Raw genomic sequence first — 12494 nt, 5'->3', positions numbered from 1 at the left:
ATCTGTATAAGGGTTAGGACTGGCCTCGGGGTCGGCCAGATTTGACCTCAGCAAAAGGTGACGATGCGGCTCTGGTATGAAATCATGGATTCTTCACCTACTCATCTGACTTTCATTCTATTTTACTTAAACGTCAGAATAAAACTGCTGCATGTTTTAAGTAGTTCAAAACGGAGAGAATTCAAAGAACTTACAGGATTCTTCCCATTCACCCTCCTCTAACTGCCTTTTATTCAAGTTGCATCAGAAACTACAAAAAAATCGGTTCTGAAGTGCCGAGCGCCGTTGGAGGAAAATCATCTGGACTTGCCAACTAGCAGAGAAATGCGAAAGCTGCAAAGTCAGGTTTGTCAAACGGTTTCGTTCAAATCTCTGATGGAAATGTTGCTTTGCCTTCATCCTGACATTTTTCAGAAACATTTCTGATGTTCTCCAGTGGATCCAGAGCCTCACCAGCTCATCTTCAGTATTTTGAGCGAGTGTCTCTTAGTGAATTGACAACTGTTAGAAACTTAAAGCTTCCTTCATGACAGCATGCAGTCACTGGTCCATGTTCTGGTGTCTGGAGGTTTTCCATCCCATCATTAAACCTCCATTTAAACATCTTATCCAACTTCAGACCAACCTCTAAATTGATATCCAAAGTTTTGGAGAAAGTTGCTTCTGTCCAACTGCAGACTTATGTTGACCTGAATGAAACTGGTGACTGCAGCTGCCCTTTAAAAAGTTAATCAGCAGGTCTTTAGATCTGTCTGCTTGCACTGAACCGGTTCCGGTTCTTTCCAACAGGAGTTTCTCTGCAGATCTGGGGCAGCGTTGGTCCTCTGAAGTACGGGGTTCCTCAGGGTCGATGTTGCCGCCTTGTATCTGCCGCCTCTGGGTTGCATCTTTAAAAAAAGCACAAAGTCTCTTTCTGCTGCTCTGCAGATCCGTTCAGATCTTTCTGCCTCAACATGACCTCCAGCCTGCTGGGCCGATGTTCCAGGATCGTCTTCAGGATGTTCAGACATTTTCTGAACCCAAATAAGAAAAACTGAGATTGTATGTTTGGTCAGTGCCGTCCTCTGCTGGACGTGATAGTGTGGTCGGTCCCCCGTCCTCCTGCTGTCGTCCATTTGTGAAAAATCTGGGTGTGATTGTTGATCCTGTGTTAGAGTTGATTAGCATGTTAGCGCTGCTATCAAAGCCAGTTTCTTCCAGCTGAGGATCCTTGCTAAGATCAAATCTGATCTTCCTCTGCCTGATTTTGATCCAATCATTCATCACATTTAGATTATTTAACTCTTTGTACTCAGGGTTGGAGCAGAGCAAACAAAATGCTGCAGCTGGTCTGCTGACCAAAACCAGGAGGAGTGAAACTGTGGCCCCGGTTTTACAAACCCTTCACTGGCTCCCTGCTGCTTTAGGATCAAATTTAAGGTCTTATTGATAGTTTTAAGTGTTTTTGGGTCCTTGGTACCCAGAGCCCTGAGTTTTTACCGTCTGTCCCTAAAGCCAGGATGGAAAGCAGACAGAGAATCTGTGGATCGTCTCCCTCTGGCTGAAACTCGGCTAAAGAGATAAGGAGATAAAACTCCATATTGTTTGGGTTTTATTCAAACTATTAGCTTTTGGAATCTTTGAAAATTTTATATTTGTCTTAATGTTATTTTCAATTTCATCAATAATTTACCTGTGATGTGTTTGTGGTGAAGGGATTTGTTCAGCTGAGGCTGCTGGAAATATGCTTCATAAATAAACTTTGACTAGACTCAAACAGCAGGGAAATGTTCCAGGAAGGTTTCCTGATCTATAGATCTATGTAGATCAATTCCTGGGTTTCAGACACGTGACCCGGATGACGCGCGAAATTCAGATGGAGGTCCGGAAGTGGATTTCTCCGGTTCAAATCAGAGCAAAATGGACCACAGTGAGCAGCTAACGCTCTAAATGGGCTGAAACAGACGAGGAATCTAAAAAAATATGCGTATATTTAGGATATGATCCATATTCTCTCTGTAAAAAAGACTTCTCTTATAATCTTGAGGATTTACCCTCCAGATAGTTACAGGGGTTGGACAATGAAACTGAAACACCTCTCATTTTAGTGTGGGAGGTTTCATGGCTAAATTGGACCAGCCTGGTGGCCAATCTTCATTAATTGCACATTGAACCAATAAGAGCAGAGTGTGAAGGTCCAATTAGCAGGGTAAGAGCCCAGTTTTGCTCAAAATATTGCAATGCACACAACATTATGGGTGACATACCAGAGTTCAAAAGAGGACAAATTGTTGGTGCACATCTTGCTGGCGCATCTGTGACCAAGACAGCAAGTCTTTGTGATGTATCAAGAGCCACGGTATCCAGGGTAATGTCAGCATACCACCAAGAAGGACGAACCACATCCAACAGGATTAACTGTGGACGCAAGAGGAAGCTGTCTGAAAGGGATGTTCGGGTGCTAACCCGGATTGTATCCAAAAAACATAAAACCACGGCTGCCCAAATCACGGCAGAATTAAATGTGCACCTCAACTCTCCTGTTTCCACCAAAACAGTCCGTCGGGAGCTCCACAGGGTCAATATACACGGCCGGGCTGCTATAGCCAAACCTTTGGTCACTCGTGCCAATGCCAAACGTCGGTTTCAATGGTGCAAGGAGCGCAAATCTTGGGCTGTGGACAATGTGAAACATGTATTGTTCTCTGATGAGTCCACCTTTACTGTTTTCCCCACATCCGGGAGAGTTACAGTGTGGAGAAGCCCCAAAGAAGCGTACCACCCAGACTGTTGCATGCCCAGAGTGAAGCATGAGGGTGGATCAGTGATGGTTTGGGCTGCCATATCATGGCATTCCCTTGGCCCCATACTTGTGCTAGATGGGAGCGTCACTGCCAAGGACTACCGAACCATTCTGGTTCAAACATTGTATCCTGAAGGAGGTGCCGTGTATCAGGATGACAATGCACCAATACACACAGCAAGACTGGTGAAAGATTGGTTTGATGAACATGAAAGTGAAGTTGAACATCTCCCATGGCCTGCACAGTCACCAGATCTAAATATTATTGAGCCACTTTGGGGTGTTTTGGAGGAGCGAGTCAGGAAACATTTTCCTCCACCAGCATCACGTCGTGACCTGGCCGCTATCCTGCAAGAAGAATGGCTTAAAATCCCTCTGACCACTGTGCAGGACTTGTATATGTCATTCCCAAGACGAATTGGGAGGCCCTGCACCATACTAATAAGTTATTGTGGTCTAAAACCAGGTGTTTCAGTTTCATTGTCCAACCCCTGTAGTTAGATCCACATAACTAACTATCTGGAGCTGCAGACCTCAAATTATACGACGAGCCAGAAGAAAGTTTCCAAAAGCCTGGAGAATAAAATCATTTAGTTTCAGGTTGGGTCAAATTTAGGACCAACAGAATCATTAAATGGCTGTGGACTGGTTTCTGCCGGGTGAGTAGTGAGTTGTGCTATTTAAGTAATTAGTCTATGATAACGATGCTACCGCTAACAACAAGCTAACCCATGTTATTTCTATGAGCTTGGATCTCCTGGTAAATCATTTATTTAGCTTCTGTAAACCAAATTCATGCAGGAGTTGTAGGTTAATGTTGAGTGGTTGTAGGATTCAGGTCCAATGCAGGTCATGGATTCGCTCCGACCTACAGAACCTCCGTGTTGGAGTCAGACATGAACCGTGTGGGGGAACAGTCACAGCTCTCTGTCTGTATGGCTGGGGAGGTTACATTTCATTTATTTAGCTTTTTTTTAGCATCAATAAACATGATCTTTTCTGTCCGGGACTCGGCCCTGAGCTAGCTGCTAACAACATTAGCGCTCTGAGGACAACCAAGCTAGGTTATAAAATAATATCTTACATATGAATGCTTGTCTTTCTAAGGAACTGTCCAGTAACATTTCTGAAAATACTATTTAAACGATGCGATCGTTACCCGTTAGAAACTCGGCGCTGCAAACTGGCGTTGTTAGTTTTCACACCTCCTGTTTTTAGCTGTAGATTGTTGATCCACTTTTCTCCTCTTTTTCCTGAAAGTTTTTCAAATTAACTCCCTTGTGACCGACTACCTTGGAAACAGGAAAATAACGTTTATCTTTCTCTGTATTAGAACGGCTGGAACAACCGTAAGGACTCAGACTTTAGGCTTTTTGATGCTGGATCAGCACAAATAAACAAACTGCTTTTACTTCCTGCCCTCCATCTGCACTGGGTGACGTCAGAGCTACGTCATCTGAAACCCAGATGACGTAGCTCTATAGATCTACATATCTCTATCTATATATACATATATATAGATATAGATATATAGAACTACAGAATGTAACGTTTCATCGCTACATTCAGAAAATTTACATAAAATTATTTATCTGAAGCGAAAAGCTTCACTTATCAAAAGCAGAAAACATTCAGAACTTTTTGATCTAAAACAATAGGAGTAAAACTGCCGACTCTGCAGCTGAATTGTTCTGATGACCCAATAAGAACCTGCAGAACCGGTCCGATCGGAGCGGCCGCACTGTCTCCGACCCGGCGGCCCCTCAGCTGGTCCAGAAGGTCCTGGAAGCGGCGCTGCAGAGAAACAGGGAATGAGGCCGGCCCGGTTTGGACCCAATGCAGCCAAATGCTTCAGCCTGAGGTTCTGGTTCTGGTACCTCAGCAGTGGAAATGTTCTTCTCTACTTCCTCCACTTCAGCTTTGCAGCCATTCCTCGCCGATTCCAGCTCCTGGTTCTGAGTTCTGCAAAAGTGACAAACATAATTTAAAATAAATAATTTTAAATAAATAAGCATTTCTGATGTTTAATATTTCCTGAAATAAATCCCTGGTTTAATATTCCCGCCTCGTTCTTTGCAACAACAAATTATTTGTGGAAAATTCAGATTTTTCCGAAGATCAAATCTAAAATATTGGAAAGAAAACACAGCTGGAGAAGATAAAGTAGCAACGCTAGCCGACGCGTGATTGGCTGCTGTCTGCAGAGCAGCCAATCCAAGAACACCGCTTGTTTTTCTTGGTGCCGATTGGCTGAAAACAGAGGGAATGTCTGTTTGTCCTGGTTTTCCAGAGTCAACTAAAATATTAAAATGTTCTTTTACACATAAATAAAACAATTTAAAAAAACATACATTTCAATAACATTGTTTATAAAATATAAGCCAAACTTTATTTTAATTACACAGATCAACAAGTCACTGAGATATTAGGAATAATACCGTATTTTCTGGACTATAGAGGCACCTCACTATAAGCCACATCTACAAAGTTTTAAAAAAAACTGGAAAGGTGCATCTATAAGCCGCTGTCGGTTTTCCCACAAGGACCCAGCAGAGGGCAGCATCCTGATAAATCTGCTATTAAGGACGCAGCCTTGTGTCTAAACGCCCAACCAAGGATTCGTTCACGCTGAGCTTACGTACATACAGCCAGGGGCAACTACATACTTTCTGAGGTGCATGTGACCCCCCAATGACATAAACTTGTACAACTCATCTTTAATTAAAGTATCAATAAACGTACATATATGTGAATAAATTGCTGACCACAGGGTCATTCAAAAAAAAGAAACAAAAAACAGGGCAATATTTCATCATTTCATATATTTGAGCCAAAGAGCCTCTTCTGTTATCCTGTGTCTGCAGGTCTGAAGCTTTCTGTTAGCATGTTTTCTATCACTTCTTATAGCCTGATAGGAAACCTGATCCAAACTGGCAACCCACATTAATAAAATGGTGAAATGAAGCCTAGGCGCAAATTCAAACTGGAAGACTCTTTTATCCCCACCGGGACCCGTTAATTGAAGCGACCATGCCCACAATCGTCGACCTATCAACGCCGGACCAAGCCACGTCACGTCCAATCATCGACCAAGTCCCAGCTGATAAGGACCTTCATTCATGGTGTCCTTCGCTCTCCAGCCGAGCTCAACCCACCACCACCCCTTCTCCTCCACTCGCCCGGTCCTGAGGCCCGCACCCTTCTTCAACCTCCACCACCAGTGCCGGGCCCTGGGGGGGGGATGACGTTCCTAACAGCATCGGGATGCTCATCTGAAGCCTATCGCTAACGCTGCGATAACCGTTATCCCCAGCCGGGGCCCGAGCGCCAAAGACTTTAAATCCTGTTTGTCAATAAACTCTTCTAATTGTCTTCTTATCTCCGTCTGAGTCTCTCCAGATTGAAATAATATTGACCACAAAACACTATTTATAAAAGATAAACGTTTTTCCTACACAATCCTAACAAACGTTTTTAATGTTGAAAAAATAAACGGTTTCTCTTCACAATATTAATTTATTTCTTAATCTATTTGTGTGATTTGTTCTTTAAATTACCATTTATATTATTTTTCGGTCTCAGGGAATGACTGAGGGATGAAGAGACTGATGTCTGGTTCTTTAGGTTCTGAGGTTCCTCTCCTGATCCATTCTGTCTGATATCAAACCCACTGGCCGCCACTGAATATCACATTTTTTGGTGTCTATCAGACATTTATAGCAATACGGAATAAATCACGTCCCGTATTGGACAACAACCACGTGCAGCCGCTCTATTTCCCTCCTGTCCTGCCAGATCGATAACCTTCAACTGAAAAGCTGCATCATATCGACGTCTTCCTGTGGTTTCCATCAAGAGGGAAATGAGTTTGAAAACATTTCTCCGTCGTGCCTGCTGCTAGCATGAGCTTGTTCTAAATGAAAGCAGCGCTTTCTTCTTTGATTTGCCAATTTTGACTTCCAATGATTCACTTCCTGCTACAGAGCCCCCTGGTGGTCGAAGAAAAATCCACAGAAAAGCCGCACCGCGCTATAAAAAAGTGGCGGCTTATAGTCTGAAAAATGCAGTAAATAAATGTTGATCATATTGAAACAATTCAGATGGTAAACAACCTTCCAGAAAAATTTATTGTTTAAAGCTTTCTGGTTTTTATCAAACATAAATAATTCTGGTGAATCAACTAAAACCTAAAAATAAGAAAAGTTTTTTCTGATTTAATTTCAAACAAAGAGAAAATAAACTGTAAATAAAGGTTTCCAAATTTAGACTTTCAAACATTAAATTTTATTACAAAACTGTTTATTTAAATATCCAGAACTTTCAAGGACATTCCAAATCTGGAAAACAAGAATTTTCAAGAATTCAAGGATTTCAAGCACTTGAAATAAGGAAGACTTCTAAAGGAGTCACACACCAAGTTTTAATTCAAATTCAATTAAAAAAAAACCTAATAACTAAATAAACTCAGAATGAGCTGCAGATTTCAGAACGCTGCTAGCGGCTCCTGCTAGTTCATTTTTAAAAATATTAATGTAACAAAAGCTGTCTCCATCTCTAGCCTATTTAGCGTTAAGCCCCACCCGTCTGTAGCCTGGTTAGCGTTAGCCCCACCCGTCTGTAGCCTGGTTAGCGTTAGCCCCACCCGTCTGTAGCCTGGTTGGCGTTAGCCTCACCTGTGCGCCGCCTCGTCCAGCTTGCTGAGCAGCGTCTTGGCATCGGCTAACTCTCTGTGCAGGACGTTCAGACTCTGATCCCTGCTGCTTTCAGCCGCCGACAGCTGCAGCAAACGGGCAGATAAACGTTAGCGTGGACCTGCCGTTTCTGGTCCTTTCCTTGGTTTCCATGGTTACCTGAGCCATGTAGGACCTCCTGCCAGCAGAGGTCAGCAGAGCCTGGTGGCGCCTGATCTCATCCTCCAAACTCATCTTCTCAGCCGCCGACTGGTTGCTACAGAAAGTGACGCATCGCGTGAGGAATCGGTGGGATTTTAATAAATCCTGGTTTCCTGCTGCTGCTCACCTGAGCTCCAGGAAGTCGTTGAGTTTGGCCTCATAGCTGCTCTTCTTCTCTCTGATGCTCCTCGAAAAGCTGCAAGGAGAAAAAAGTCAGGAAGGATCCTGGTGAAATCTTAAGCTATGCTGCAGGTTTAGGATGAAAGATCTGATCGCCAACTGACAACCGAATCTACAATTAGCAAATAGACCAACGACTACACAATCATAAATCTTTGAAAAGCGTCAGTGAAGCCTCCTGCACAATCAGCCAGAATGAAGCAAGCCAACAACAAAAACTCTTGTGTTTTCCAGCAGCCATTGTACAGCGCATACAAACTGCTGACCAAACGCCTGAGATCAGCTGCGGTTGCTAGGTAAAGGCGCAGTGTGATTCAACAATCAGATTTTTCTAACGGCTTGTTTTCCAGACACCAAAAACATTAATTTATTGGAAAAAAATGACTGGATGTTTAAGTGTTTGTTTTTAGAAGAAGGAAAATCTAAAATTGAAGGGTAAAAATGAACAAAATGTGATTTTTTCACAATACGTCTCCATTAAAACAAGCTGGTTTATGGTGCTGAAACAGGGTTTATACAAGATTCTTTAGATTCGTTTAGCACCAAAAAACGAAACAGGATCTGCTCCACGGTGGAGCCTCAACCCGCAGGAATCCGCTGCTGATGAAAGCTGGACGCTCCGCTCAGTCTGATTTGATCTCCGTCACGTCGTTCCGGGTCAAATTTAGATTTTTTCCTGCATACTTTATAAAATGTCTTTCGGTCATTCCTAGTCTTTGAATCTCGGATCATCGAGTCAAAGTTGTGAAAACTTATATTTTCCCCTGGCGAAGCTCAAAATGACTGGCTAGTCTCAACACGTTAGGCGGGTCCAACACTATGCAGCTTGGAGTCGGTCAGTGACAGCTCAGGTCCTGCCAGAACCGTAGTTATCATTTTTATACAGATTTTAGTAAAACAAACTTAAAACAATAAGTGAGCATCAATGGAAAATTAAAAAAATTTTTAAGGGATGATGAAAAATTTACTACCTTTAGTTACTTTTTACTACCTTTTACTGGCCTTAATTTGAGCTCATTTAATTTACTACCTTTTACTACCGCGAGGAAACCCTGTGACAAAGTGTTTTTACAGTGCAGCCGGCTCACCTGGCCTGCTCCTCCACCAGGTGCTCCACCTCCGTCTTCAGCGCCTTCAGCTCCTCCTGGTTGGATTTCTTCTCCTTCTGGTCCTTCTTCACCTCCTCCTCCAGCTTCTGCTGGAACATCAGCAGCTCCTTATGGGTCACCTGATCAGCAAAACATTTAAACATTTAAATATTAGAAATATTAGAAACATTTAAACATTCCTCATGCAGGAGCTGCAGCTCCTCAGACTCACCTGGATATTCGTGGTGATTTCTTTCACCTCCTTCTCCATCAGCCGGACGTCGTCTTGCTCGCTCTGGTCCACTTTGTTGCCGTTTTGGGTTTTCAGTATTTGCTGCTCCAACTTCCTGTTGCTCCGCTGCTGCCTGATGATGTCACCCTGCAGACGGTCAGAAACCAGGAAGAGAACACAAACGGATTCTGTAGAACGAAGAAAAACCTGAAAGGAAAACTAGATGGAGTGACGAAGAGGCCGGCAGCCATATTTCTTATTTATAGATCCTTAAAGTTCAGGAAGTGAAGATGACTCCAATGTTTAGATGAAGTTTTGAATGTGATAAATCTGTAATAACGATTAATCTCCAATTCTGGATTAATAATCCAGTTATTCTGAGTTTCTGAGGAAATGTCTGATCCTAGAGTTGAACCAGAACAGCGTGACCTCTGACCCTGTAGCCAAAACAGACAGACAGGATCATAATGCAACACGTTGCTAGGCAACCACAGTTACTTAACACGTTGTTGCTAGGTTACCCAGAGAGTGAGTGAGTTGGCTGATGCTAGCAGTTAACTTAGCTGACTGTGAGGTGGAGCGGCTAAAGAGTTTCTGCCTACATCTCCCAGCATGCCGAGCGGTTCAGGGATTCTCCATCAGACGGATCATCTATGGATATTGATCACGGGTTTCTGGCGTTAGATGTTATTGATAGATTGGACACTGACTGCGGGGTCGGAGGTCATCATCCGAGAGGAACAACACTAGCTCTGGAGGAGCTGCAGCGAGCCACCACTCAGGTGGGAGAATCATCATCATCATCATCATCATCGTGACTCACCTGCTGCGCCTCCCAGCGTTCGTGCCGCTCTGTGTTCACCGCCACGCTGCCCACGGCGCCCGCACTCGTCTGCCAGAGCAAAACAAACATCATGAGTGAAACGCTCGCTGCGATACGGCGGGACCGGCGGCGGCGGCCTTCACCTGAACTGCCGCGTCGCTACGGCAACGACTCGCCTCCGAGGACAAAACGCTCCTCTGAGGAGCCGGATCTCTTTCCAATTGCTCATAAATATCGTCCAGCGCGTCCAGGTGAGGCTCGGCGTAACCGTTGGCAATGAAGCCGCAGTCGATGTCTGACCAGGTGGGCGCAGCGTCACTTCCTGCCGGGTAGAAGGAGTACGGGTTGGGCAGGACCGGCTGCGCTCCGGCAACGGGGAAGCAGAACCCAGACAGGTAGTCGGAGAAGTCGCCCAGCATGTACGGGTCAGGCGACGCCTTGTCGAGCCGTGGGTCACCGATGACGTCTAGGTCGTCCAGGCTGGCGGCGGGCCGTGGGCCGAAGGCGTGCCGGGTCAGGCCGATGCGCCGCCCGATCTTAATAAAGCGCAGCGACTCCAACAGGAAGCTCTCCAGGCCGCCCGCCTCCGCGATCTTCCTCCGAGCCTCAGCCGGGAAGTTGGCGAGTTCGCCCACCAGCAGGCGGTCCTCGTCCACCAGCGGGCCGTGCTCCTCCAGGATCTGGGCAAAATACCTGCAGCAGGACGGGGAGGAAAACAAAAAAAACTCAGGAAGAGTCAGAAACACAGCAGGAAGCCCAGTTACACCATGAAACCATCAATTAAAGCACAACAGGAAGTCACAATTATGACTAAATCTCATGATTATGACAGGCTTTTATTTTTTCCTTTCAAAAGGAACCAGAGTTGATCGATACGGATTTTAAAAAAACATTTTCCAAAAGTGCATTCTGTGAGTTGCATGACAGAATATGAGGGTCAGGCTATGAGAATTTGTTTAATTGTGAAAATATATTCATATTAGCAGAAAAATTAGAAAACGTGTGAATGTGTAAAAACGTTTGGCCTCACCGCCGGTTTTCAAACCATTTCTCAGCTGGTGTGAAAAGTGGCTGATCAAGTTTTATTTTCTATAAGTTGTGACGCTTCTCGTTATCTGGTGTCCGTTTGCTGACAATATGGAGAAATTAAGCAATAATATTGGTGTCAATCTTAAAATATAAAAAAAAATATTAAAATGGACTAAAATCTCATTTTGGGGTTTTAGCTTTTGGACAGAAAATAATTGGTTCTAACTTTAACTAGACCAACAGTTTATTTCATGACATTTTTTTCTTGAATATCAAAATAACTGAAGCAGAAACTGATACTGATGGAAACCCGAACAGAACCTGATCCGAACCCGATCCCAACCTGATCCGAACCGAACCAAACCTTCCATGTTCAATTTATCATATTTTACTCTTTAATAATCTGATTATATGATTAATTCGACATTCTGGAAGCTCAGATGAAAATAATCCCGATGTTGGAACATTTTCATAAAATGTTTTCATTTGATCTGTTAAAGTATTTCTGTCGGCCTACAGCTGTGGCTGTGTGTGCAAAGTGCTATTAAAGTTTTCTAGTGACTTACTCATACAAACTTTCTTTGGTGGAGTCGGGGTGGTTGTCTAAAAACTTTGTATAGGCCGTTCTGTATTGGTCCTCAAAATCAGCCACCTGCTCTCTAAGGTGGCTGGGAACGCTAAACGGGTCACCTGGGTGAAGGAACGATCTGTGGACAGGAAGTTCAGCATCAGCATCGCCATGGAAATGGTGAAACGACCAGCAGCTCGTTAAAACCACGGAGCTGAACTCACAAAGAGTCTTCTTCAAAAAGGTCCTGGTCCCACTCGTCTCTGGGCGTTAGCGCTCGGGTCGGAGGCAAACCGAAAACACCCTGAGAGGAAACCAGCAGCAGGAGACGACTTAGCATAACATCAACAACAACAAGAGACATTTTCAGACCATCTACCTTTCGTTTCTTTTTCCGGCCTCGACTTTTAGTTCGAGTAGGAGAAATCTGGAACGAGACGGCACTAAGTTAGCTTAGCTTAGAGGAGCTTTCCACCTGACCAGGTGAGAGGCTTCAGCAGCCGTTACAATAAAATGATCTGCAGCTGAGAAGAACAAGACTTGTGTTTTATGAATAGCTGCTCCATAAATTATCCACATTTTATTTTTAAATACAAAAACTAACAATTTTATTGATAGTTTTGCTTGAAAAACAAAACCATCTTAAAACGTCCCAAATTTATAGGAAAAGGTTTGTTAATTTTTTGCTCCAAGGACAAACTAAGATGACAAAAATCTAAAAACGACAACCTGAATTTTTATGACGGAGCAAAGCAGTGATATTCGCCTAAAAAACAGTTTTTACCCGATGGCAATCATGGCACTAAATTCAAAGGCATAAGAACTTCTGCTCTTGACACCACTTTGTTAAAAATGTCAATTCTGTTGCGACACCTCCAGGCGTTGCAACCATCTTCTGAT

At 43.7% G+C, this 12494-nt stretch overlaps 1 protein-coding gene across 3 annotated transcripts in view; it reads right to left on the bottom strand.

Annotated features, from left to right (window-relative positions):
* The window catches only part of ttc3 (tetratricopeptide repeat domain 3), a 28674-nt gene that overhangs the window by 2123 nt on the left and 14057 nt on the right, over positions 1–12494 (bottom strand). For all 3 annotated transcript variants that reach the window (XM_032557372.1, XM_032557373.1, XM_032557374.1), the window contains 12 exons: positions 11974–12021; positions 11819–11898; positions 11593–11733; positions 10141–10690; positions 9998–10066; positions 9175–9321; positions 8943–9082; positions 7802–7870; positions 7633–7729; positions 7456–7559; positions 4660–4744; positions 4493–4576 (listed from right to left, as the gene is read on the bottom strand). In XM_032557372.1, coding sequence (XP_032413263.1) covers positions 4493–4576; positions 4660–4744; positions 7456–7559; positions 7633–7729; positions 7802–7870; positions 8943–9082; positions 9175–9321; positions 9998–10066; positions 10141–10690; positions 11593–11733; positions 11819–11898; positions 11974–12021 — 1614 coding nt within the window. The remainder of the gene's footprint in view (positions 1–4492; positions 4577–4659; positions 4745–7455; positions 7560–7632; positions 7730–7801; positions 7871–8942; positions 9083–9174; positions 9322–9997; positions 10067–10140; positions 10691–11592; positions 11734–11818; positions 11899–11973; positions 12022–12494) is intronic.

Source organism: Xiphophorus hellerii, unplaced genomic scaffold (assembly GCF_003331165.1).
Source record: "Xiphophorus hellerii strain 12219 unplaced genomic scaffold, Xiphophorus_hellerii-4.1 PGA_scaffold_66__1_contigs__length_299863, whole genome shotgun sequence".
Lineage (NCBI taxonomy): Eukaryota > Metazoa > Chordata > Actinopteri > Cyprinodontiformes > Poeciliidae > Xiphophorus > Xiphophorus hellerii.
Note: the sequence above shows the minus strand (reverse complement) of the source record. Positions and strands in the feature narration are given on the sequence as shown.